This window comes from Arachis hypogaea, chromosome 16 (assembly GCF_003086295.3).
Source record: "Arachis hypogaea cultivar Tifrunner chromosome 16, arahy.Tifrunner.gnm2.J5K5, whole genome shotgun sequence".
NCBI classification, from domain to species: domain Eukaryota; kingdom Viridiplantae; phylum Streptophyta; class Magnoliopsida; order Fabales; family Fabaceae; genus Arachis; species Arachis hypogaea.
In genome coordinates, this window is record NC_092051.1 from 146,316,620 (window position 1) to 146,340,435 (window position 23,816).

The following is a 23,816-nucleotide window of genomic DNA, read 5'->3' on the forward strand; positions in this document are numbered from 1 at the left end:
AAATTTAGATTAACTCTTAAATTCGTATCAAAATTTGAAAAATTGACTCATTCTTTAAATATTCAAATTTTACAAAATCAGAATTAGACGGGCTAAATCTGTTTCGGAATATTTTTAATGTTTACTTTTGTCATATGACTGAAAATTGATAATTCAATTTATTGCGATACAAATTCTTTTTATTTATTAACTAGTGTATCAATTGATCCACTTTTTATATATTATAGATGTGTTAAAATAATAAAAATAGAAATAGTTGAAATGATAACTTGTTTATAAATCAGCGAAAAAATCTTAAGTTCTAATTATGAAAATAACAAAATATTTTTTTATGAATTATATATAATAAAGAGTATTTTAGGAAAAAAAATTAGACACAACTTTTTTTTCATATTTTCATTATATATAGTACTAGAATTATAAATATAACACTAATTAGAAGAGAGACTAGTGTCAATAGAACAAATTAAAAGGTATTGCTTATATGATCTAATTTTTGAGAGTGATAGTGTTTGTGTAACTTAGTAAGTTACCCTACTTTGATAAATTCTATGTATATAATACTCAGAATGTCTTTATTAACAGTAACAGAAGGAGCCATTTAATTTCATTAACTTTAATATAACTAGATTCTTCATAAGAAGTTTATTAGAGCCTTCCTATGTTTCTTTTTTTCATTGGGCATAGGAACCTTTGTAGCTTTAGGGCGTGTGAGAATCTGCTTAAGGTGAAAGCACACGAGGAGAAGCAGAAAAAAAAAAAAAAAAAGAAACCAATATCATTTAACAGCTTTTACTTTATCTATAACCCTTCCCACTAATCTTAACCTAATCTAGTTATCTGTTTTAGGAATTTAAAAAGAAAAATAAAATGCTTTTCTTGTGGATGGGGCTTTCAGCATTGACTTATGTATATAGTATATAAAAAAGAGAAAAAGGAAAAACAAAAACATTAGATGCCTTAACGAGGAGAAAAAAAAAGGAACAAAAATGAGTGTTTTTCTTCCTTTTAGTTTTACTTTGGTTATGGTCAGCTGGAAAAAAAAAAAGTCATCACATCCAATTTCTTCTTTGACAATTGACATAGCCAATGATCCACTTTGAAACCTAATTGTCTTTATTCTCTTTTATAATATGCAAAGTTGGTAGGGTTAGAGATTATTAAAGTGATTATATAAATAAAGAAGTGTTGCTATGAAGTATGAAGTGTTTTCTTGTTCGTGTGTAGTGTATTTGCTTTTCTCATTTTTCAACTCGAATCCAAAGCAAAGTGTACTAAGGATTATAAGTAGAGTCAACGATTTATGTTATGTTATACCTCATCAATGTTGCAAAATGTTTATACTAACACAAGAATTTCAAGTGTACCAAGTATATCGGTATTTCAATAATTTTAATCGTTAATCTTAATTATATAAAATATATATAATATATATTAATTAAAATTAATCATTAAGATTACTAAAATACTGATGTTCTAGATATATTTAAAAATTTTTTTATACTAACATCATCTCATCATTTTTTTTAGCTCTTACTAGTTAATTTGAATAAAATTTTCCATTGAATTACATGAATATTAATAAAGTAAAAAGATATAATTAATACCATAATAATAATAAAATAATAATCAAATTTTAGCTTTGGTCTTTATAAAATATTTTATCATCATAAAGTCTTATAGTTGAAACTTTGGTCAATGAATTATAACTCAAATGACATAATCTTTCTATACTCACTTAAGAAGTCACGGTTCGAATTTCTTTATCTTTGATAAAAAAAAAAAGTTGAAGCTTTGATTTTCTTATTAAGAGCTTAGAAAAAGGAAACTGAATTCTAGAAACTAATCATTTATTTTGAAAGCAAAACATCTTTTGTGCATATATAAAAAATTAAAAATCTTCAAAACCTAAAATCAAAGAAGTGAAAAAAGAAAGAAAATACTTAATTAATTGTAGGCAATATAACCTAGACTTATAACATTGCATATAATATTCCTAAAAATAACAACAACAACTTATGTTGTATGCCAACAAATTAAAACGTAATCTTCATGTTTTGTAAACCTAAATTGTGGTTAGGAACTTAGTATAGACAAAGAGATGTAACATGTAAGAGACACTACTTTACCAAAAGTAATAAGTATCCAAAGTTTACAAAGGGAAAATGCATAGCCAAGTTCTCTTATATATAATAGCACTTCAATATCATATGATTTTGCACCCAACATTATTTGACATTAAAATCCACCCACTCGTGTGTTGTGTCTCAATTGTCAACCATCCAAAAAATAAAAAATAAAAAACTATTTTATTTTTGATTTATTTAAGAAAAGAGTACATTACATTAACACAGGAAGCTTCCTACATCACTGAGTTGAGTTACCCTTTTTCTCTTTTCCACTTTTTCTCGGATTTTCTTGCTATTCACCAAACACAAACACACTCTTTTTAAGAACACAATCTATCACTTCACTTCACTTGTGTTCTGTTCTATTCACCACCTTCTCTGCTTATTGTTCTTGCTGCTGCTTCTCACTCAACAGTTTCACTTCTATCATCAGGTACATTCATTTCTTCCCTTTTTTTTTTTTTCACTCATTTCTCATTTGTTATTGGACTGGAAACCCCTCTAATGAGAGTGTTTTGGATGGCATTTTCTCTTCCAAAAGAAAATGAGACTCCATTATTTGAAATTTTTGGGTTCTTTTCCTATAGTTTCAGTTCTTTTCATGTTTTGCTTCTAAAATCTATAGCATATGTTGTTAAGCTAAGTGTTCATTTTTCCTTTTTCTCTGTTTTTGGAGTCTTTTTGTGAGTTTTTTTTTGAAGTGTGTAGATTGGTTATCAGAGTTCAACAACTATTGCAAATCCTAGGAGAAAAGTTTTGATCTTTTGCATGTTTGTTAATTATCTTCTAGATTGTTAGTGATATATTTCTGGTTCATTTTTTGCAAGTTTTTATTCATTTTTTCTTGGAAATGTTGATTTCTTGATGACATTTTGGACAATTTGTTGTTGGTTGCAGTTTGTTTTCGAGATTTCGGGTTAATGGAACTTGGTTTGAAGAGAAAGTTACCACAAAATGACTTTTCTATGGATGAACTCAATGAAGATCTCTTGGAAAGGATACTTTCATGGCTCCCAACTTCAGCATTCTTTCGCCTCAATTCTGTCAGCAAAAGATGGAAATCTGCTGCTAATTCTGTGAGTTTCAAGCTTGCCTGCTCGCAAATTCCTTCCCGGGATCCTTGGTTCTTGATGGTTGCTCCAAACCTCAAGCAATCTGTTGTGTTTAACTCTGCTGAAAACAGTTGGAAAAGGCTCAATTATCCGTGCCATCTTCGCGAAGATTCCGACCAAGGTTGCATGCCAGTTGCAGCCTCTGGTGGCCTAGTTTGCTACCGGAAATCGTCCGGAAATTTCATCGTGTGCAATCCGGTGACAGGGTCTTGTAGGGAACTCCCTCCATTGCATTTTGCCTCAGAAAATCATCAATCTCTCAATGCAGTTGTGATGAGTAGTACAACTTCAAATGGCCAACAATCCTACAAGATTGTGTTGGTTCTTGGTGAAATTCCAAATCTTTTCCTTAAACTCTACAATTCAACCTCTGGTTGTTGGGAAGATGAGTCTGCACTGAAGAAGAATGTTGATGATAGTTCAATGGATTGTGATTCGACCGATGCCAATGTTGTTTACTTCCTTAGCACAACAGGAACTGTGGTTGCTAGTAACATGCAGAGAAGCCCATCAAAGCAATATTCATCAGTTATTACTAACAAAGACGGCCGGGAGACAGTCTACTTCCTTAGCTCGTCCGGAACAGTAGTAGCTTGTAATTTGGCAGACAAGTCCTTCTTTGAGTATCCCAGGTTGTTGCCTGTTTTCAGCGAGTATTCTATCGATATTGCAGTGTGTAATGGTGAATTGGTAGTTGTTCTGCTATCAGAATTCTTGGAGAGTGCTAGTCTTAGGGTGTGGAAATACGACGAGGCTAACCGGCGCTGGCAACAGATTGTAGTGATGCCAGCAGCTATGTCTCATGAGTGGTATGGAAGGAAGGTGGATATTAACTGCGTCGGAGCAGGCGATCGGATATTTATATGCTTGAACTCTCCTGAGATTTGCACTTATATAGTCTGTGATTTGGTGACCAACACTTGGGTTGAATTGCCAAAATGTTGCATTAATGGTGAAGTCATGGAATTCATGTCTGCATTTTCATTTGAGCCTAGGATAGAGGCTTCTGTATGAATTTGATTATCATACTTTGTTGTCTTCTGTTAGCACATTTTTTAATTCATTTTTTACATTTGTATCCAGTGACTAGTATTATCAATTAATGTCCTTGTTGATGATTCTTTTAATGATGTGTAGTTATGCTGCCAATTGTGAAGCAAACTTTCAATCATAGTAAACTTTTTGAGCTGGTTAACAACTAATTATTTTCAGAGCTAAACTTGACTCCAAGCCATCATAATTGAGGGTGTTGAGATGGAAAAATAGATCTGAATATCTGATACATGTTTTGTGGTATTAAAGTTTGCATTGATTGTGAAGCAGGTTTATACGTTTATTTATATATAATAGGTGTTAAATTCAAGTGAGTTCAACATGGATTATTCTACCAAGTTCAAGACATGTCTTTAGATTTAAAGAAGGACTAATCCTTGTGAATCTGAGTTTCATTTAAATGGACATGATTCGAATCTCCAATACTTAGTTAAATGGACGAGTGAGTTAACTACCCAATCAATCTAAGTTAGTTTAATAAAATGTCATTGAATAAAATATTGCTGAATACAGCTATGGCAGTGATAATTGTTTCATAAATTGATAAATATGTATATAATAAATTAAATATTAAAAAAAATCACTTTAAAATAAAAAATTGTAAAATTTTAGACTCTCTAACACAGTACCACTGATCTAATATTGGAATATAATTCTTCCAATACCGTATATGCTCATATAATTGATTCATTATTTACTGTTTATATAAAAAAGTTTAACGTTACATTCAAATTCAATCTTTATAAGAGTTTTTTTTTGTTAAAAAAAGGAAATCTAAATATTTATTTGAAAATTATTTAATATGAAAAAAAAAATCTATTTTCTTTAAGAATAGAATTTATTTCTATTTGAAACTTAATTTTTATTATTTAAAATAGCTATAATATACTAATAGAAAAGAATTCAAATTTAAAGAGTTTGTGAATGGATTTAAAAATCAGATTTTTTTGGTTTAATTTACAAATAAAAAAAAATAAAATTAAAATTCTCAAAAAATTTAAATAATTTAGTTTAAATTATTTTAAAACAAAAAAAATTCAATCCTTGAGTAACTTCTAATTCCTGGATTTGACTAAATTTTGAATTTTACTTTAAAAAATAAAATATAATCTATCACTATTTATTTCATGTGTAGGACAAAAAAAATATAAAAAAATATTTAATAATAAAAAATTTTAATTTATCTTCTAAAAAAATATAAATTTATAGATCCAAATTCTTAATTCCTAACCTTCCAAACAAATTCTGCCTACGCCGTTGCTTGGCAACAGCCAACCGGTCAATTTCTGTCTCTTGGTTTTTCTCTCCTTTTGAGCATTAGACTTTAGTTACACGTGGCATAGAACTATTGGCTGAGTTTCTGAGACATCAGTAGACGCGCTCGTAGAGGATCGTTCCGCTGGTTTCCCCCTTCGGAAGAAACAAAGCTATTTCAGAAGGAACAGCCAAACAGAAAAGAAGAAGAAGAAGAAGGGTTTCTGAATTTTGATAATTCGATCTGAATCTAATAGGAAAAAGAAATCATTTCAATTTCATATATAAAATGGAATCGGAGGATTCGGTGAGACTAGAATTGGAAGAATTGCAGAAGCAATTGGGGAAGAAGCAAAGATTCGAGAGCGCTGTTTCCTCTCTCAAATCCATGCTTCAGAGCAAATATCTATCAGCTTCTCCATCTCTTCGTAAATCTGTATGCTTCTTTTCTTCTTCTCTTTTTATTTATTTATTTTATTTTATTTTTGTTAATTCATATTCAATTTCCCAATTCTGTTTTTCCGACTAGTTAGAAGTGTTATGAGTTGGTTGTTATTCTTTATTCTTGGAAAGAGGAGATTTTTTTTAATGTGCTAGGGTTGATAAGTATGGATGGTTGAATATAATAATAAATAAACAAAATATATAAAATGTTCATGAATTGGTTCTGATTACTGATTTTTCTGATTGATGTTTTCTTTTAATTTTTAACTTTTGCTAATAATGATTTGTTGTTAGATTATATGTAACAAAGTGACTATGACTACTATAAACCTTGATTTGGCTTATGATGTGTAACTTCCCTTATCCTTGAAATTTGATATACAAAAGAAATGTTGCTAGTCTTTGGTGAAGAATTAAAAACCAGTTTTGACTGTGGTGATGTTGGACTGTTGGTGGCAGTTTTATTCGGTTATATGCCGAGTTGCTACCGTGTTGAAGACTAGATATACGGCACCGGGTTTCTGGAATGCTGGCCTAGGCCTGTTTGAGCAGGCTCAATTACTTGTTACTGAGCCTTCTGAGAAGGAGCACTTGAAGACTTGCATTGCTCAGGCCAGGGAACACTTGCATTTAGAAGATAACCCATCACAAACCTCGCAGCCTGCAGCGCAGAATTATACGAATGGAGGTGATTTTCTTTAAACAAATATATGTTGTTTTTTTTTTCTGTTTTCTTGAGGTGCTATTTATTTTTGTATGTGTTCATTTATCGCGTACTGTGTTGTTTCAGGATATCTTTTCGAGGGGCATCTTACTGTAGATCCTGAACCTCCTCAGCCTCAATGGTTGGTGCAGTCAAACCTCTTGTCAACTGCTGCTACTTTGTTTGCTGCTGAATCGTCTCAAGGTTCGGCAGCGACTGATACCACACCAGAGAATGCAGCTAATGTGCTTCAAGAGCTTATAGATAGATTGGAAGAAGTCATGCCCCTGGTATTCATTGAAAATCCTTTCATATGTTTCTTCTAAACTCTCGTTATTTAGATTATAATACTTCCCATTTAGGTAAGTTTAAAGACAGAATTACAATGTGGTTTAGTTGTACTTGGAAACATAAGTAAGCCCAGTATTTGGGGTTTGTTAACAATGTGGTTTAGTTGTACTTGGAAACATAAGTAAGCCCAGTATTTGGGGTTTGTTAACAAATTATTTAGGCCTAACTTGAGTGCACCTAGTTAAATTTGAGCAAGCATTCCTTTAAGTTATATTTGAGTACTTATTCATGTCACACATAAGATAAGGAACCAAAAGAGACCTCATAAATATAAGCAAGGCTCATTTTACCTCTCTATAAATGATGTTCTTTTTCACTTTCTGCTTTGGTGGATCTGTCATCAATATTGGTACATCAATAAGACAGTAACTAGATATAAATAACCTACCATTCAATTGAACTCATATTGTTTAGTGCTTGGTTGGATTATTATTTTATTTTATTTTATTTTCTTGCATGCTTTTTTTATTGTGTGCATGTTTTCTGGTATGATCAAAAGTTCCATTGCTACACTTTGCATTGCTTTATTAACGACAATTTGCTGTAATTTATTATGGTTAGATGATTGAAGATGGTCCTATGGCTCCAAGGGCCCCTCCTGCCAGTAAAGAAGTCGTGGCGAGACTTCCTGTCATTACTCTCACAGAGGAAATACTGGCTAAGCTGGGGAAAGATGCAGAGTGTGCAATTTGCAGGGAGAACCTGGCTGTAGATGACAAAATGCAAGAGTTACCTTGCAGGCACACTTTCCATCCACCGTGTCTAAAACCATGGCTGGTATTATTCGTAACATCCCAGATTCATTCGTGTTCTATGATTTGATTATTTATTTGATTTGATTAATAAACCGTCAATCTTTTCCCTGACAAAAACACAAGGGACAAAGTTGCAACTCAAAATTTCAGAGTAACAAATTTGTTCCTCGCTGAGAAGATACTTAAATCATCATATATGGATTTTTATGGAATGACAATTTTGTCACCCTTTTGTCATCTGTGTTTCATTTTGGGAACAAGATTAGGGTTTACTCTTTTATTCTTGAAGCAAATTTATGTTTCTGATAATGTGGCATTCCATAATTGAATGAGACGATTAGATATATGGTATGATCAATTTGATCATTGATGTGGTAGGATGAACACAATTCTTGTCCGATATGCCGGTATGAGCTGCAAACTGATGATCATGCCTATGAGAGCTGGAAGGAACGGGAAAAGGAAGCTGAGGAGGAGAGGAAAGGTGCTGAAAATGCCGTTAGAGGTGGTGAATATATGTATGTCTAGATGGCTATTCAGTGTAGGGTTAATATACATAATAACATGGTGGTGCAAAACTGTTATAATTTATAAGGTTTCAATTGGTGAAAAGTATAATATCAGGTGTATTCTTTGTCATATCAAGCAATAGATTTATGTTTCCTGCTAAGCCTTAAGCTTTTTGGAGGTTCTCTTATCATGGTTGTCCCTTGAAGTGTTGTTCATATCTCAAGTTTGCATTGTTATTGAGCAAAGATTGTTGTACTAAATTTCGTTTATCGGCCGCCTTTTTATTTTATTCAATAATATTTAAAAGATTTCGTTAGCAAACGTTCTAAAGAGGTTAATTAAAAATACTACAAAAAAAGCTTTTATAGAAATTACAAAATAAATGTTAATTTTTACTTTCTTAACTAATTCGTAATTATATCCATATTTAAAATGTAATTTATCAAATTGATTTAACTTTCAAATTTTATATTAGAGAGAGAGAGAGAGAGAGAGAGAGAGATTAAATTCTTATATAGAATTCAGATCTTAGCATATTAAATTGAAAGACATAGAAAACCGATTTACGAATATACGTAGTGGGATACTTAGTTAAGTAGGTAGCTTATAAAATTTAGGGGTTGATAAGCATTTTTATTTCCATTTTCGATGAAAATAAAAAGTTCAAATTGGAGATTTTTAGGTGATATTTAGTTAAGTAGGTAGCTTATAAAATTTAGGGGTTGATAAGCATTTTTATTTCCATTTTCGATGAAAATAAAAATAAAAAGTTCGAAATCGAGATTTTTAGGTTATGATAGAGAGATAGTGTCATTTGAACTATAATTTATTGGCATTGTTAGTTTGGAGATTAAAATTTTATAGAGTTATATGTAGTATATGGGATAAAAATTTATTTGTCCCCCACTCAATAAATAAATTTGACTCTACTATAAAATTTTTTTATCTATCTCTGATTTCATAATGTATAGAAAAAAATCTCACTATTTTATAATAATATCATATTGATTATAAAAATAATTAAATAATAATAAAAAAAATTAAAAATTAAGTCAGTAATTTAAATTTAAGTACTAAAAGCATAATTTTTGTATGTTCTCTAAAATTTTAATTTTCTTCTTTTGTTGTTATTTTTTGACTCTTTATCTCTTAATAAGACTCATTAACTTCATTCTTTGATTTTTTTATTCAATTAAAGATTTATTTTTATTTTTTTTATATTTTTAATTCATTCAATTATTTTACATTTCATTTTGTAATTATATTATTGTATATTTTTTTATTACATGATTAAATATTCTTGAATAATAAGATCTATTAGTAATTTAAATTTTGAAATTTAGTAATATTAACTAACAACAAATAATAGTTAAAATGAAAAGTAACATCTAAATATATGGACATCTATTAATGTTTTTTCTTTTGAAGTTAGTTCTAGTTTTTTTAGTAATAACGACATCAATTAAAAAAAATTAATTATGAATATTATAAAGAGTCAATTTTGTAATCTTATAAGACATGAATTTTTAAATATTTATTTAGTAATATATATATATATATAATATTTAATTGTATTAATAATGAAAGAATTATTCTATCTTTTTAAAATATCAATTTAAAAGAATAAAATTCTAAGTTATATGTTATTATTTAAATTACTATATAAGTGGTTTAATTTATTAGTTAAACAGCTAGAAGATTAATTATATTTTATAATAATAAAATATAATTATAAAATTATTATCATCTTATACATATATTGTCCCCATTAATAAAATTTTTTGGATCCGTCAGTGGTTATTAGGATATCTAATTATTTACTTCCAATTTATATATACATCTCTTGAAAAGATAAAGTTTTTTTTTTATTTTTTTATTTCATTTGACTCTTTCGATTTTTTATTTTAGGCTTGATTTTTGTATCTTTGAGTATATAGACAAAGTAATTAAAGATAAAATAGAGTTTTAATTAAAATTAAAATACGTATTTATTGAGTTTTTTTATTTTATTTAGTATTAAGTACGGACTCTTCGAATTGATGTGTATTTGTTAAATTTCTTTATTTTTGACATTCATTTTTTCGTTTAAAAATATAATTTTGTTATGAAAATAATTTTTTAAATCGACAATCAATCATAAAAATTAAAAGAATACATAAAAACTTAAAAATATTGACAAAAAAGTTGGCTTTTTGTTTTAAATTTTTTTAACTTTAATATTTATTTATTCATTATTTTATTAATAAATTATTTAAATCAATAAATTTTGATATTAATTAATTGATTCGTTTGGTGTAAAACTAATTTTAATTTCGATTTTTTTGTTTCGATTGATGTTTTTTATTGTTATATACTACCATAAAAAATAGGGCAATTTACCAATTTAAAACAATTGGTTGAAAGCTTTATCAAATTACAACATTTGGAAATTGGATACCATTTTGCATTGAATCACTTTATATAGAAACCGTGGGAGGCAACCACGGATTCCAAATCCACATAAACCGTGGCAGGTAGCCAGGTTTTATGATCAAATCATGTTGTATGTAAACCGTGGTAGGCAGCCACGGTTTACGTGAAGAGAATTTAAAGCATAAACCGTGGTAGGCAGCCACGGTTTATGAAGGATGTAATTCGTCCATAAAATCCACGGTTTATAAATAATTAGAATTTCAAATTATAAAATTTGTATTAGTTTGTAATTTAAAATTTAAATAGACATAATTTAAATTAATAATTTATAAAATTGTATGTATTCGTATTATTGTACTCATATGATTTATTTTACTATTGTATTCATATGATTAATTATATTTATTCTATTTAAAAAAATTAACAGTTGCTAATTTTTAACTAACAAATAAATATACTTATATTATTTTTAAATTAAAATTTTTTAAATAAATGTACTCTTATTATTTTAAATTTTTAACTTAAATAAATATATTCGTATTATTTTAAATAAAATTTAAAATTAATATAAACAGGTTTATTTAAAATTTAAAATTTTAATATTTTAAATAAACATATTCTTATTAAAATTTTTTAAATTTAAATAAACTTAATCATATTATTTTAAATAAGTATATTCTTTTAATTTGAAAATAATATGAATGTATTTAATTATCATCTAATTTCATCTTTTATTTTTATTTATCCTCAACATTTTAAATTATCATATAATAATACCATTGAGTCGTATAATTTAATTTTTGAATTATATTTAATAACTTCAGTGACAATCGTTAAATATGCCTATTGATCTTTGACTGAGTTTTTGAGATATTAGTACATATATATGTAAAGTTCACAATGTAATTATGTTGGATGTCTTATATCATATATTTTGACTTTGGAATACTTCAAATTACAATATAATCATTGAATTATAAATACAGTGGCTGAATGATGTGCAATAATATTAATAGTAGTTGATTATAATAAGCCATGATAATTTTAATAGTTTTTTTTATCTTAATGCAAAATTATAGTGTCCAGATTAAGTATATAAATAATTAACATATTAGTTTCAATAAATATCCTTATAAAGTACGTTACTTTACACAATTACAATAACTAACTATAAGTTTACACATATCATTGATTTATATAGTATCATATTTGTAAATTTATAGTATCATATTTGTAAATTTATAGTTAGTTATAGTTAGTTACAAATATTCATATGAATACAATAGTAAAAATAAATCATATGAGTACAATAATACAAATACATACAATTTTATAAATTATTGATTTAAATTATGTCTATTTAAATTTTAAATTACAAACTAATACAAATTTTATAATTTAAAATTCTAATTATTTATATAAAATTAAATTAATTAAAAAATAAAAATATACTAATACAATTCAAATCGTATTAAAACATAAATAAATTTGCTGACTCTATAAACCACAAAGCTCCTCGAATTCTCTATCAGTCACCCTACTTTACATAGTCGCTCATGTATAAACCGTGGCTGCCTCTAGAGTTTTATGTACGAAACCATTTCTTCATAAACCGTGGCTGCCTACCACGGTTTATGCTTATCTCTTTCTTCACGTAAACCGTGGCTGCCTACCACGGTTTACACTCAAATTGCTTTCCTCATAAAACCTGGCTACCAGTCACGGTTTATGTTGATTTTGAAAACGTGGTTGCCTCCCACGGTTTCTATATTAAATTAAACAAGACAAAATGGTATGCAATTTTCAAATGTTGTAATCTGGTAAAGGATTCAATCAATTATTTTAAATTGGTAAATTGTCCTAAAAAATATATAACCAACTATATATATAAGAGATATCGAATTTTTCTAAAATAGTATAATAAGATAGTAATTTATTTCATATTGATACCATATAAAAATTAATTATTAATTTAATAAAAAATTAGATAACTAAAATCGTACATTTAATAAAAATATAATTTTGTCATTTTAAACTATTAAAAATATATTTTAAAAATAAACCAACCAAACATATAACATATTTTTATTATTTTTGATACTTAGAAATAAATCTTCTTTTTACAAACCCATTTCATTCTCTAAAATACAAAAAATTAAAAATAATTTTCATTTTTCAAAAAAAAAAATTAGAAACTAATCAGGCCTTTATAATTTCTACTTTAAATTTGTTTATATTTGTTGTTATCTTTAATAAATTCTTTTGGCGTATTTTTTAGCAAAGAACAATCCACGCTAAGATTGCTTTGCCACAGTCTTTTAATAGAAATCAACCATATTATATATACATAAAAAAATAAATTATTAAAATAATTATTTTTATAAAATAAATAAAAATACAAAATATAAATTAAAATATAAAAAATATATTTATGTACAAATGTATAATAATTAATTTTTTAGATACACAACAATTTTAATAGAGATTAACACCGGTAGAACACACTTTAGAGATGGTCTCAAGATTTTCAGGTACAATGTCAAACTCGAAAAAAACAAGAATAAAAAATCGATATAGACTACACCAATACCATACTAAAATAATCAGTGAGGTGAACATTCACCTAAGTTTCTTCAAGTAAAATTACAAATGATGTGGAACCTCTGACATCAAAGGGATAAAGAAAAAAAATACAATCAATTGATGAACTTGAAAACATTACTTAACTCATCTTTTAAACTGATCCAACTTTAAAATCTCAAATCACCATATCCCATTATTAGCTAAATGTTTACCTATAAACAATCAGTACCGTATAATGCATCATGCTAAAGGACTCAAAGCACTACTTTCACTAAATCACAATCCTTCTTGATTTCAAAGTCACTCAATGATAAGCTGGAACCCGAATAAAATTGAAAAATTGCAGATGTGTGAAGGTTTCTTGGATACATGAACCTTGGATCATGATGATACCGGTTTCTTTCAACTGCTAGGCCTTCCCCTACTCCACCGATTTGAAGATCTTTGTGAACTATGATTTGACTCACGGGGCTCTGAATATGATCTTTGTGAACTATGATTCGACTCGCGGGGATCTGAATATCTATCGCCTCTAGTCGCAGATCCCATTCCTTCATTTCTGCCACCTCTCCTGTCTCTATTTCTTCTAGGATTACGATTAGATCTCAATCCGGTTGATTTCTTTTCCTTGTCATTATCATAGGCCAATGGCTGGATACCCTGAAGATCAGGTTCTGGAACATACCCCATAGGCCGCTTCGCAGGATCCATTCTTCTAAATGTGATTGAAATCCTAGTGGAAATTTTGAGAAAAAGACCAGAAATCAATTAATTAGCCATTAGTGTAAAAAGGAACAGAGAAAATATTATATCATTACATACTATATAGTATATATACCTTTTAGTAGGAACTGCAGGAACACAGTGCTTAGCTACATCAGCTCCATTTCCATTTAGGACAAGTACAGACCTGAAGGACAAAGACCCACTATAAGATTCTGATTCCTCCATAATAATAGCAAACTGATAAAGAATCCAAAATAACTATACCTAAAAGCATGTATCAATTGATCAGAAACTAATACATGTGCAGTAGATGAATTTGCATTAATACGTACCCAACGGGCAGGGGAATAGCAAGTGAGCCATCAAATTCACCAGGGCCTATAACCTTCAGGTTTGATCCAAAGAGTATGTTGCACTCACTGAGAAAAGAAACCGTGCAGAATGGCCGAACAAAATCATGATTATCTATGTGCGGAGGTATACAATCCCCTTCTTCATAGATATTTACGATGCAGCTGTCTGGCACGCAAGTCGGAGGGAGTACATGCCACTTGATCAGCCTTCGAATGATGACCTTAAAAAGATCAGGTATAGGATCTACCATTTCACTTTGAAGAATACCAGGTGGGTTACCATCTCTATCCTGTAAGCATAAATTAATATACATTACATCATTTTATCAAAATCAGCAGAAATAATACTGCACCATTATGCATTAGTATTGCTTTAAAGCTTATTTAATGAGAAATCAAAATTCAGCATGAGAGAAATACTAACCACTGCATAGTTGTAACAGCATCCAAATTGGATAGTTTGACGTCCCTTCCCCCTCATCCACTTTTGAGGAGCCGAAAATGTCCGATCTGAAAAAGTTTAAGAATAAGCATCATATGTTCCCAAGAAATAATAGTAATCAACACAAATTTTCAACAGAACTTAAGAATGAACATTATATAAAGTTCCTCTTCCACTCCTTTCTTATATTAGGCACGCTTTCCTCAATGTCTAGCAACATAAATCTTGTCATTTGACTACTTCGTCCATGGTTATATGATAATAAATAATATATATTCTATATTCTATAGCATATAAAATATATGTTCACGCCCATCTCACCCCTTTTTTACTTTCAGCACACATTTTAATACTCTGAAGTCTGAATTTCCATCTCAAATTGAATTAACTAGACATTCTTTGAAGAAAAAGGAAATATAGAATTATGAAAAATAAAATCAGCAATACAATAAAGAAGAAAGGTGGATATTGGACTAATTAGCAATTGCTGGAAAAACATCTTAATAGAATAAAGAGACAACAAAGTGAAAGTGATATTAATAATTTGTAATCATCAGAGGCATAAATCTAAACTTTGAGGTGAAATTATAGATAATCAAATTCATGGTATTACTGTTCTAGATATCAGCCACTTTTCTATGTTATCCAAAGCATTTAGTTCTCTAGTTAGTTTAGACAAACTTTAACTGTGTCCTAAGCAGGCATGCAATGTGATCACAATTTTGGAATTGAGTTAATTTTATTAGGTTTCGGTACTTCTCTGTCAAACATGTAAACTAGGGAAGGATCTCTCAATTCTAGTATTATCAGATTATTACAAAACAGTAATACCATACACACCTTAACAATGGAACAAATTTAAACACTCATCATAACATAGAAAAGATAGATATAGAATTAGGGTTAGAACACAAACCTTTCAGTTCTCCTTTCCTTCCCATCTCCTGCAGGGAAGCAACATAATTGACTATCCTTTTCTGTTCAGCAGCACTAAAAATACCCGTGTGGAGTTCGATCCCTTCAAGGATGTTAACAAGCTTTCCATTAACTCTCTCAAAGCACATGAAATCCTTCTTACGCCTCACATTCATGAACCTAATGTATTCTCTTTGCTCCCTAGGCAAAGTAGGCTTCTCCGGGGTAGCTTTAGCCACTTCTTCAAGGTTTGAATTAGAAGCTGGCACGGCTGTACTGCCATTGATGGTTTCATGCTCTTCTTCACCAAACTCATCTTCTTGAGCCATATCAGCCCATGACATGCGCGGACTCGGTGTCTCAATTGGTGAATTAGCCTCAGCACCATCTTTCCAACTCCCAATTGAGTGAGTGTCACAATTATCATCATGATTGTCGCTGTTCTCATTGGATTGGCCATTGCAAACCTCTGAACCATTGGAAACTTCCTTTTGACCACCACAATGGGAGAGTTCTGCACATACAAAAGAACCAATGAAGCACGAAACAATAGGAACACATATTCAAGATTTAAGTAACCCTAAATCATTATATATACAAAAATAATTTATTTTACTACCCAATGGCAAGATATTTACCCAGTCAGTATCAAAATTAAACTCATTCTATTATGGGTGAGAATTTCGAATCTTTATGTGAAAGAATCGTTGCCCTGACATTGTGCTGGAATCATATTCTTGTTCAATTACAAGCAAAATTTCCATGCATTTATAATTACTTTACATAGTCATTCAGTATAAATTAAACATCGGCTCCGCTACGTTACCAACAGCATATCTGCCAACTTCTGCCAACTCTTGTTTATAATTGTGTTTCATGAAAGTGTGTTCGTGGATGTGTCTAATAAAAATGTATTTTTTATAACTGTGTTTAATAGAAGTGTCTTTATAGATATATTTTCTGGATGTGTCTCTTTATATATGTATTTAAAATATATTAATTATTAGACACATCTATGAACACACTTCCATGAAACACAAATATAAATAAGAATTGGCAGAAGTTGGCAGATGATATGTTGGTACTCTATACTTTTCCATTAAACATATATCATAGTCGGCAGTTACATAAACTTTAGATAACATTCCAGTTTCATATACATATATTAGATGACACTATATTAGTTCACTTAAATTATTCTCATAAATTAATTATTATAACAATTCAAAAGTAAAAAATTAAACTTTGTCTAAAATATTTAAGGGTTTGGAATACATAAAACTTATTGGAATGTTCGTACGTACTAGGTCAAGAAATCAATGAAAACAAGGTAAAATTAGAAAGAAACAACAAAATTCACTGCGGAAAATCGAAAACGAAGCAAAAACCAGTTGAAAAAAGAGAAACTTGGACGGGATTCGATGGTTTTGGGGACGGAACTGACCTGGGTCGATGGAGCGGATTCGATCGGAGAGCGATTGGGTGCAGTGGTTGCAGAGATCTTTGGAGAGGAAAGGGAGCCAATTCGTGAAGAACTCAGAAGCAATTCGAAGCTCCGAAGGTTGGTAATTGAGAAGGAAAGGGTCTTTGGATGCGTGAGATTGATGAGGTCGTTGCCGTTGTTGTTGTTCGTCCATGGCGAAGACTCAGTGAGTCGACTCGGATGGTAGAACCAGAAGCGAGAGAAGAGAGAGAGAGAAGAAGAAGAAGAAGAAGAGTTGAGAGCAGAACTGAAAAGATGCTATGCCCCTTTTTGCTGCGTTTACAATTTTCCTTTTGAGTTTGCTGTTTATTTATATACACAGAATCAAATATATATAAATAAATATTTACTTGTATTTCAAGTTTTTGGTGACTACTTGTATGTCAAGTTAAGAGGTAAGATGAGCTTCAAAATTAAATAAAATCATATCTAATCTAATTATTTAGAATAATGATTCGATATCAATTTTTTGAAAAATAATATTTTTCTAAGAATTTAAAAGATATGATAAGAATAATTAAATATATATTAAAAAATAGTTTTTTTATCATATTGTTAAACCTTTTAAAGATTTATTTATCTTTCATATCTTTTGATAGTTAACTCTTGTTGTTTTTGTTGCTTATCGAAAATTCAGATGGTGATTTTTTTTATATATCTTTTATATCTATTCTATGTATATTTATTTATATCTTTTACATCAATTTGGAATTGGGTTAAATTTAAAATTTGAATAATATCTATCAAGTTTAGATTATTATTACAATGTTATTATTGGAAATTAAGTTATATTATTTTAACAGATTCGATTTTTTTTGTCAAGACCAATTGACATCCGGCTGATTTTTTTTATATAAAAAAAATATTTTTAATATTTTTGTTAAAAATAGAATTATTTAATATAATTACAGTGAATAATTTTTTAATTAAAAAGTTAACACATAAAAAATATATTAAATAATTTTTATAATATTATAATACACTTTAAATATTAATATTCAACTTATACTATTTTTATTTTCATATTAAAAATTTATCTATATGATATTGCCTACAAAAACAAAATAAAACAACAATTAACCATTTAACTCAAATTTATTATCATCGTAAAAGAAATAAGTTTGCTTGACCAACCTAATATTGGTACACACAATACGATGAACTATCTATAAATTCAACAAGAAGATAATTATCAAAATGTAGTATTTCAGTTTGAAAATAGAAGAGAAATGGAAAATCCATATTAGAATTCAATTCTTGTACATTTATGAAAGTATCATCCCGAAAGTGTGGTGTACTTTCTATTACTATTAGCAGGGATACTGTTAATTAATTTTGTATCCTAACATACTCCAGCGAGATACTGAATTAATTTTAATATGAGTGTATAGTGTAAAGTGTAAACTTAGTGTTATACCAAAATATTTAATTAGAGTGGTGTACTACACACGTATAGGCCTAGTAAATTGGTTAAAGAAAAATCGTAAATCATGATTAGTTATTATTACTAATAAGTAATAACAGCTAGGTTGAGGAGGAGACTTTTGTTTTGACTAAATTGAGAAGGAGGTTTGAAATTAATGGATAATTTTTTTAATTCTTTTAAAAATTAAACCGGTCGTCATAATTTGTTTTAATAACTATATTCATTTAATTTAACAATACACATCCATATTCAAAACAAAGGCATCGTAACATGGGTATACTAAAAAATTTAGCCGCGTAATATTGTACCTAAGGATATCTCACTTTGTCTTCACAAAATACCTACTTCGTCTTTAAACTCGTAAAAGATTTTCTTTTATTAACTTATATACACATAGCTAAATTTCGGGCAATGTACTGAATTAAATAAACTGACTCTCAAATTTATTATAATACATATTTTATAAAATAAATATTAAAATATATTTTTTCATAAATGATGTAAACTGCAATAGGAATATTGTGGTTTACAAATGTACGTAATTTGTTATAGGAATGTCGCAGATTACGTTCGAAGAAAATTATCACATAATTCGCGGTAGGGGTGTCGCGGTTTATGTGTGTGTTTGCAGACGTGCATAAACTGCTACAGGAGTCTAGCAGTTTATGCTTTGTCAAATTCGCCTATATATACCATTCAAGATAGAGAGTGGGACATTTGAGAAGAGTTATTTTCACACTTTCACAAATGGAGAGTGAGGAGAGCTTGTTGGTTCTAGTCCACTGCTCTGGTAAAATAAAAAAAAGTAATAGGCATGGTATTAAGTTCACTAATAAAGAACCGTTGAGTGCTTTTATCCGCTCGATTGATACTTTGTCGGATCTGAAGAGGAACATATTACAGAAGGCAGAGTTGTGTGTGGCCAAGTTGGTAAAGAAGGTGTTCTACAAGATTCTGATGGCAATTGTGTCAAGTGGTATATAGTATGAAACATTTGTCACAGGGTCGGATGAAGACATGGGGGTCTTGTTTCATTGTCGACGGAGTTTTCCGGAGGTGAGAATACACTAGTTGTTTGCTAAGTTAGAAGACCGTGTGGACACTTCTGGGACTTCAGCGCTAAATCCTCAGTCGACGATGGTGGGGTGCTTATACTTCGATGCCTGTAGTTGCACCTAGTTGTCTTTTAGCTGCACCTTCACTTGTTCTAGCACCGGTAGCTAGGTCATCTGGTTTGATTACTGGTCTTGTTGTTGGTGGTGAGCCGGATCACGTTGAGGATGCGATGCGGGAAGATGATTTGGACAATGAGCCCGATCACATATCGGGGGATAGTGAGGAGGAGAATGTTGAGTTAAGAAATTAACTAATATAATTGATGATGACAAACATTATTTTATTGGACAAAGTAAATAATTAGTGTTGATTGTTTTATGATTATATGTGGCTAATTATTTATTGATGCAGGCCAAAATCAATACACCAAGGTAGCCCAAACTAAAAGAAATCAAAGACAAGGCTGAAGGGCTACAAAGCAAATAAAAGCCCAAAGAAAAAATCAAAGCAAGGGATCAGACGGGCCAAGCAAATCAAATCCGATCCAAGTCCATTAGCAACAAATCCCTCCAATTTGATCTCACATCACAAGCAACGTTCAATTTTGTGTGTTGGTCAGAAAATCAGAAAAGTGAGAGAGAGAGAGAGAGAGAGAGAGAGAGAGAGAGAGAGAGAGAGAGAGAGAGAGAGAGAGAGAGAGAGAGAGAGCTTATTCCCTAAGTTATTCACCAAAGAAGCAAGAAAGAGAAGGTTAATCAAATGGTAGAAGTCCAATCACCAACATCAATTTGTATCAATAAGAGGTTATAAGTTAACGGTGATTTTATTTCTTTCTACATGCATTTCATTTTCTTCTCCTCTTTCCAACTCTCTGCTAGTCTGAAAATGGAATTTATAGAAAAGTTTATTTCTGTTCAACTCTGCTGTGTATCTACGGTTGAAAATGATGTCTTGGGGACCAAGTTGTTTTTCAATAGCTCAGATCTGGTTTACCATTGAAAAACTTGTTGTGGTTGTTGTATTGAGGCTTTTGGTGAAAAAGATGGTCAGAACCAAAGTTCCTAATTTGAGGAATAATGGAAGAAAGTGAATTGTTGGGTTGGTGAAGCACAGAGCTCAAGAAGTTGACTTAGGGAGAGCAGCCCAGTAACATGCAAGGTGATAAAAGAGTTTTGCTGTTCATTCAGAAGTTAAGGAGAGAAAACCAGAGTTTGGTGAGTTGTGTTCTGTGAAGGTTTCCTTGAAGAAGTTCCTCTACTTGGATAATGCTTTCTTTCAAAGAAGCATTCAGCCAACATTGAAGAGCTAAATCAGAGGCTTGCAAATCTGGTTTATCATATAGTAAAGAGGCTGTTGATGAAGTCATTCTCCTTCATGTTTTACAGATTGTAATTTACTTTTCAATGTTTATCTTTTTGTAATTTCTTGAGTGAAAAGGCATAATGAGAGAGCTCAAATAAAAGCCAAGAGTGGAAAGAGGCTGAGTCATACACTTGAGAGAAAAGCCTAGAGTTATTCTCAGATTTCTTTAGGTATATCTGTGTCTTGTATCTTGTACATGTGAGGTATCCCTTTCTTAGTTGGATTAGCACTAAGAGTGAAGAGTTAGGTATTAACATAGCCAATGTCAAGTTAGGTTAGAACTTGAGTGTGAAAGAATTGTGTCAATCCTGTGAAATTGGTGTATGTAATACTTTTAACTATAGTGGAAATTCCTCTATTATTGTGGAGGAGACTGGATGTAGGTTGCGTTACACAAGGCAACCGAACCAAGATACATGCTGGTGTTAGCTTCTATCTTCTCTGCTATGTTCTGTTTTCTGATATTCATGAGACAAAATAAAATTGTCTCATAAATTGTCCGCTGCTGAGTTCAAATAGAATCAGAATTGAAAGTTTGCTTTAAAGGGTTCATTTCAGTAAGTTAAAAGAGAGGCATAGATTCAACCCCCTTCTTTAAGTCTACTACAACCTTTAGAGACTCCAGTGCCCCACCTGCACCTCAAGGGCCATCCAGTTCTAGGTCCCATCAACAACTGCCGCATTTCTCAACGCTGAACATGGAAGCAGTGAGTCAACAACCAGATGATGCACACACCTTTGGTTACCAAGGATTACACGAGGGCAATACTTCTGGAAAATTTCAGATTGGCCAATCTTTCCAGACTAAGGAGGAAGCTGTGATGAGTGTTAAGGATTATAACATTCATCGTGGAATTCAGTATCGGGTTATGGAATCAGATCATCTGAAGTATATTGGGAGATGCAAAGAGTTTAGAAGCGGCTGCACGTGGATGATCCGTGTGGCACTTCGACAGCGCAAGGGTAACTAGGAGGTTAGAAGGTACAACGGAGTCCACACTTGCCTGGCCACTTCGATTTCGAGCGACCACCGACAGCTCGATTACCACGTAATTTGTGAGAGGATCTATCTGCTGGTTAGGGCGGATGCAGCGATTACCATAAAGGTGTTGCAAGAAGCTATTAAGTCAACCTACGGATCAGGCTTAGTTATAGGAAGGTGTGAAAGGCAAAGCAGAAGGCAGTCGCACAGATTTACGGGGATTGAAAAGAGTCGTATGCGGAGTTGCCCCAGTGGATCCTTGGGATGCAAGCAACGATGGACGAAACCGTAGCCTTGTTGAAGACTTCTCCAGTGTGTGTAGGTGATAAGGTTGATGAGTCTACAGAGTACTTTTATCGACTTTTCTGGACATTCCCTCCATGCGTTGAGGCTTTTAAACATTGCATGCCACTAATCAGCATTGATAGCATGCATCTATATGGGAAGTATGGCGGGACTTTGCTTCTGGCTATTGCGCAAGATGAAAACTCGAATATACTGCCAGTTGCGTTTGCACTTGTTGAAGGGAAGAATGATGAGTCGTGGGCTTTTTTCTTATCCCAATTGTGTCAACATGTGACCCCATAGGAAGGGATTCTGGTGATCTCCGACAGACACAACGACATTAAGGCTGCATTGGAGGTACCAGACAGTGGTTGGAAACTGCCTCATGCATATCGAGCGTATTGCATTCGACAAGTTGCAACTAATTTTGCTCTCAGTTTCAAGGGTCAGGATGCAAAGCAGATGCTCGGAAATGCAATGTATGCCAAGACTGAGGCCGAGTTTGACTACTAGTTTGATATTATGAGAACTGAGAATCAGGTCATGTGTGATTGGGCCAACCGACTAGAGTACGATAAGTGGACCCAACACCAGGATGGAGGCAGACGATTTGGCCACATGACGACGAACATATCCGAGTGTATTAACTCTGTACTGAAGGGGACACAGAATCTTTCGGTTACTGTACTTGTCAAATCCACATATGAGAGGTTAGCAAGCTTTTTGTCGTCCAAGGGCAGACAGCAAAAGCGCAGTTGGGATCAGGCCAACGGTTTTATCAGGCATTGGTCAAGGCGATAGAACGCAACTTGAAAGATTCCAGGTGCTTCCAGTTGCGCGAAATTGTGAACAATACTTTTTCACAACTCTCATAATCCCCGGTCATGAACCCCAAAAACTTGGTGGCTCAATACCATGGCATTACACAACTTCGCACAACTAACCAGCAAGTGCACTGGGTCGTCCAAGTAATAAACCTTACGCGAGTAAGGGTCGATCCCACGGAGATTGTTAGTATTGAAGCAAGCTATGGTCATCTTGTAAATCTTAGTCAGGCAAACTCAAATGGTAATGGTGATGAACGAAAATAACACAAAGGTAAAGATAGAGATACTTATGTAATTCATTGGTAGGAACTTCAGGTAAGCGCATGAAGATGCCTTCCCTTCCGTCTCTCTGCTTTCCTACTGTCTTCATCCAATCCTTCTTACTCCTTTCCATGGCAAGCTTAAGCAAGGGTTTCACCGTTGTCAGTGGCTACCTCCCATCCTCTCAGTGAAAGTGATTGCATATGCTCTGTCACAGCATAGCGGAATTCATCTGTCGGTTCTCAATCAGGCCGGAATAGAATCCAGTGATTCTTTTGCGTCTGTCACTAACGCCCCGCCCTCAGGAGTTTGAAGCACGTCACAGTCATTCAATCATTAAATCCTACTCAGAATACCACAGACAAGGTTAGACCTTCCGGATTCTCTTGAAT

General features: G+C 31.4%; 4 protein-coding genes across 4 annotated transcripts; 3 read left to right on the top strand and 1 right to left on the bottom strand.

Moving 5' to 3' along the window:
* The first annotated feature begins 2,372 nt into the window (after positions 1–2,372).
* Positions 2,373–4,368, top strand: LOC112697617 (F-box only protein 13-like). Its single transcript, XM_025750860.3, has 2 exons — positions 2,373–2,562; positions 3,027–4,368. Exon 2 carries the CDS (start codon positions 3,050–3,052, stop codon positions 4,253–4,255), a length of 1,206 nt encoding a protein of 401 aa, XP_025606645.1. The 5' UTR covers positions 2,373–2,562; positions 3,027–3,049; the 3' UTR covers positions 4,256–4,368.
* A 1,154-nt stretch (positions 4,369–5,522) lies between these two features.
* Positions 5,523–8,471, top strand: LOC112697618 (E3 ubiquitin-protein ligase AIP2). Its single transcript, XM_025750861.2, has 5 exons — positions 5,523–5,984; positions 6,452–6,680; positions 6,783–6,985; positions 7,608–7,823; positions 8,180–8,471. The coding sequence occupies exons 1-5, from the start codon at positions 5,838–5,840 to the stop codon at positions 8,327–8,329; spliced, it is 945 nt and encodes a 314-aa protein (XP_025606646.1). The 5' UTR covers positions 5,523–5,837; the 3' UTR covers positions 8,330–8,471.
* Positions 8,472–13,297: 4,826 nt separating this feature from the next.
* On the bottom strand, positions 13,298–17,551 carry LOC112697619 (RNA demethylase ALKBH9B). The gene is made up of 6 exons (XM_025750862.3): positions 17,187–17,551; positions 15,744–16,256; positions 14,810–14,895; positions 14,365–14,675; positions 14,145–14,216; positions 13,298–14,039 (listed from the first exon to the last, which is right to left on the bottom strand). The coding sequence occupies exons 1-6, from the start codon at positions 17,377–17,379 to the stop codon at positions 13,709–13,711; spliced, it is 1,506 nt and encodes a 501-aa protein (XP_025606647.1). The 5' UTR covers positions 17,380–17,551; the 3' UTR covers positions 13,298–13,708.
* A 4,776-nt stretch (positions 17,552–22,327) lies between these two features.
* LOC112805944 (uncharacterized) lies at positions 22,328–22,849 on the top strand. The gene is made up of 2 exons (XM_025848261.1): positions 22,328–22,570; positions 22,640–22,849. The coding sequence occupies exons 1-2, from the start codon at positions 22,328–22,330 to the stop codon at positions 22,847–22,849; spliced, it is 453 nt and encodes a 150-aa protein (XP_025704046.1).
* The last annotated feature ends 967 nt before the right edge of the window (positions 22,850–23,816 follow it).

Excerpts from the sequence above, each read along its gene's own strand:
- LOC112697617 (XM_025750860.3), top strand. The coding sequence starts at position 3,050 with ATGGAACTTGGTTTGAAGAGAAAGTTACCACAAAATGACTTTTCTATG.
- LOC112697618 (XM_025750861.2), top strand. The coding sequence starts at position 5,838 with ATGGAATCGGAGGATTCGGTGAGACTAGAATTGGAAGAATTGCAGAAG. Across the intron at positions 6,681-6,782 it reads GCAGAATTATACGAATGGAG|GATATCTTTTCGAGGGGCAT; the intron begins GTGATTTTCTTT and ends GTGTTGTTTCAG. Across the intron at positions 6,986-7,607 it reads TGGAAGAAGTCATGCCCCTG|ATGATTGAAGATGGTCCTAT; the intron begins GTATTCATTGAA and ends TATTATGGTTAG.
- LOC112697619 (XM_025750862.3), bottom strand. The coding sequence starts at position 17,379 with ATGGACGAACAACAACAACGGCAACGACCTCATCAATCTCACGCATCC. Across the intron at positions 14,676-14,809 it reads GCTGTTACAACTATGCAGTG|GATAGAGATGGTAACCCACC; the intron begins GTTAGTATTTCT and ends TTATGCTTACAG. Across the intron at positions 14,217-14,364 it reads GCTATTCCCCTGCCCGTTGG|GTCTGTACTTGTCCTAAATG; the intron begins GTACGTATTAAT and ends TTTGTCCTTCAG.
- LOC112805944 (XM_025848261.1), top strand. The coding sequence starts at position 22,328 with ATGGACGAAACCGTAGCCTTGTTGAAGACTTCTCCAGTGTGTGTAGGT. Across the intron at positions 22,571-22,639 it reads TGCCAGTTGCGTTTGCACTT|GAAGGGATTCTGGTGATCTC; the intron begins GTTGAAGGGAAG and ends GTGACCCCATAG.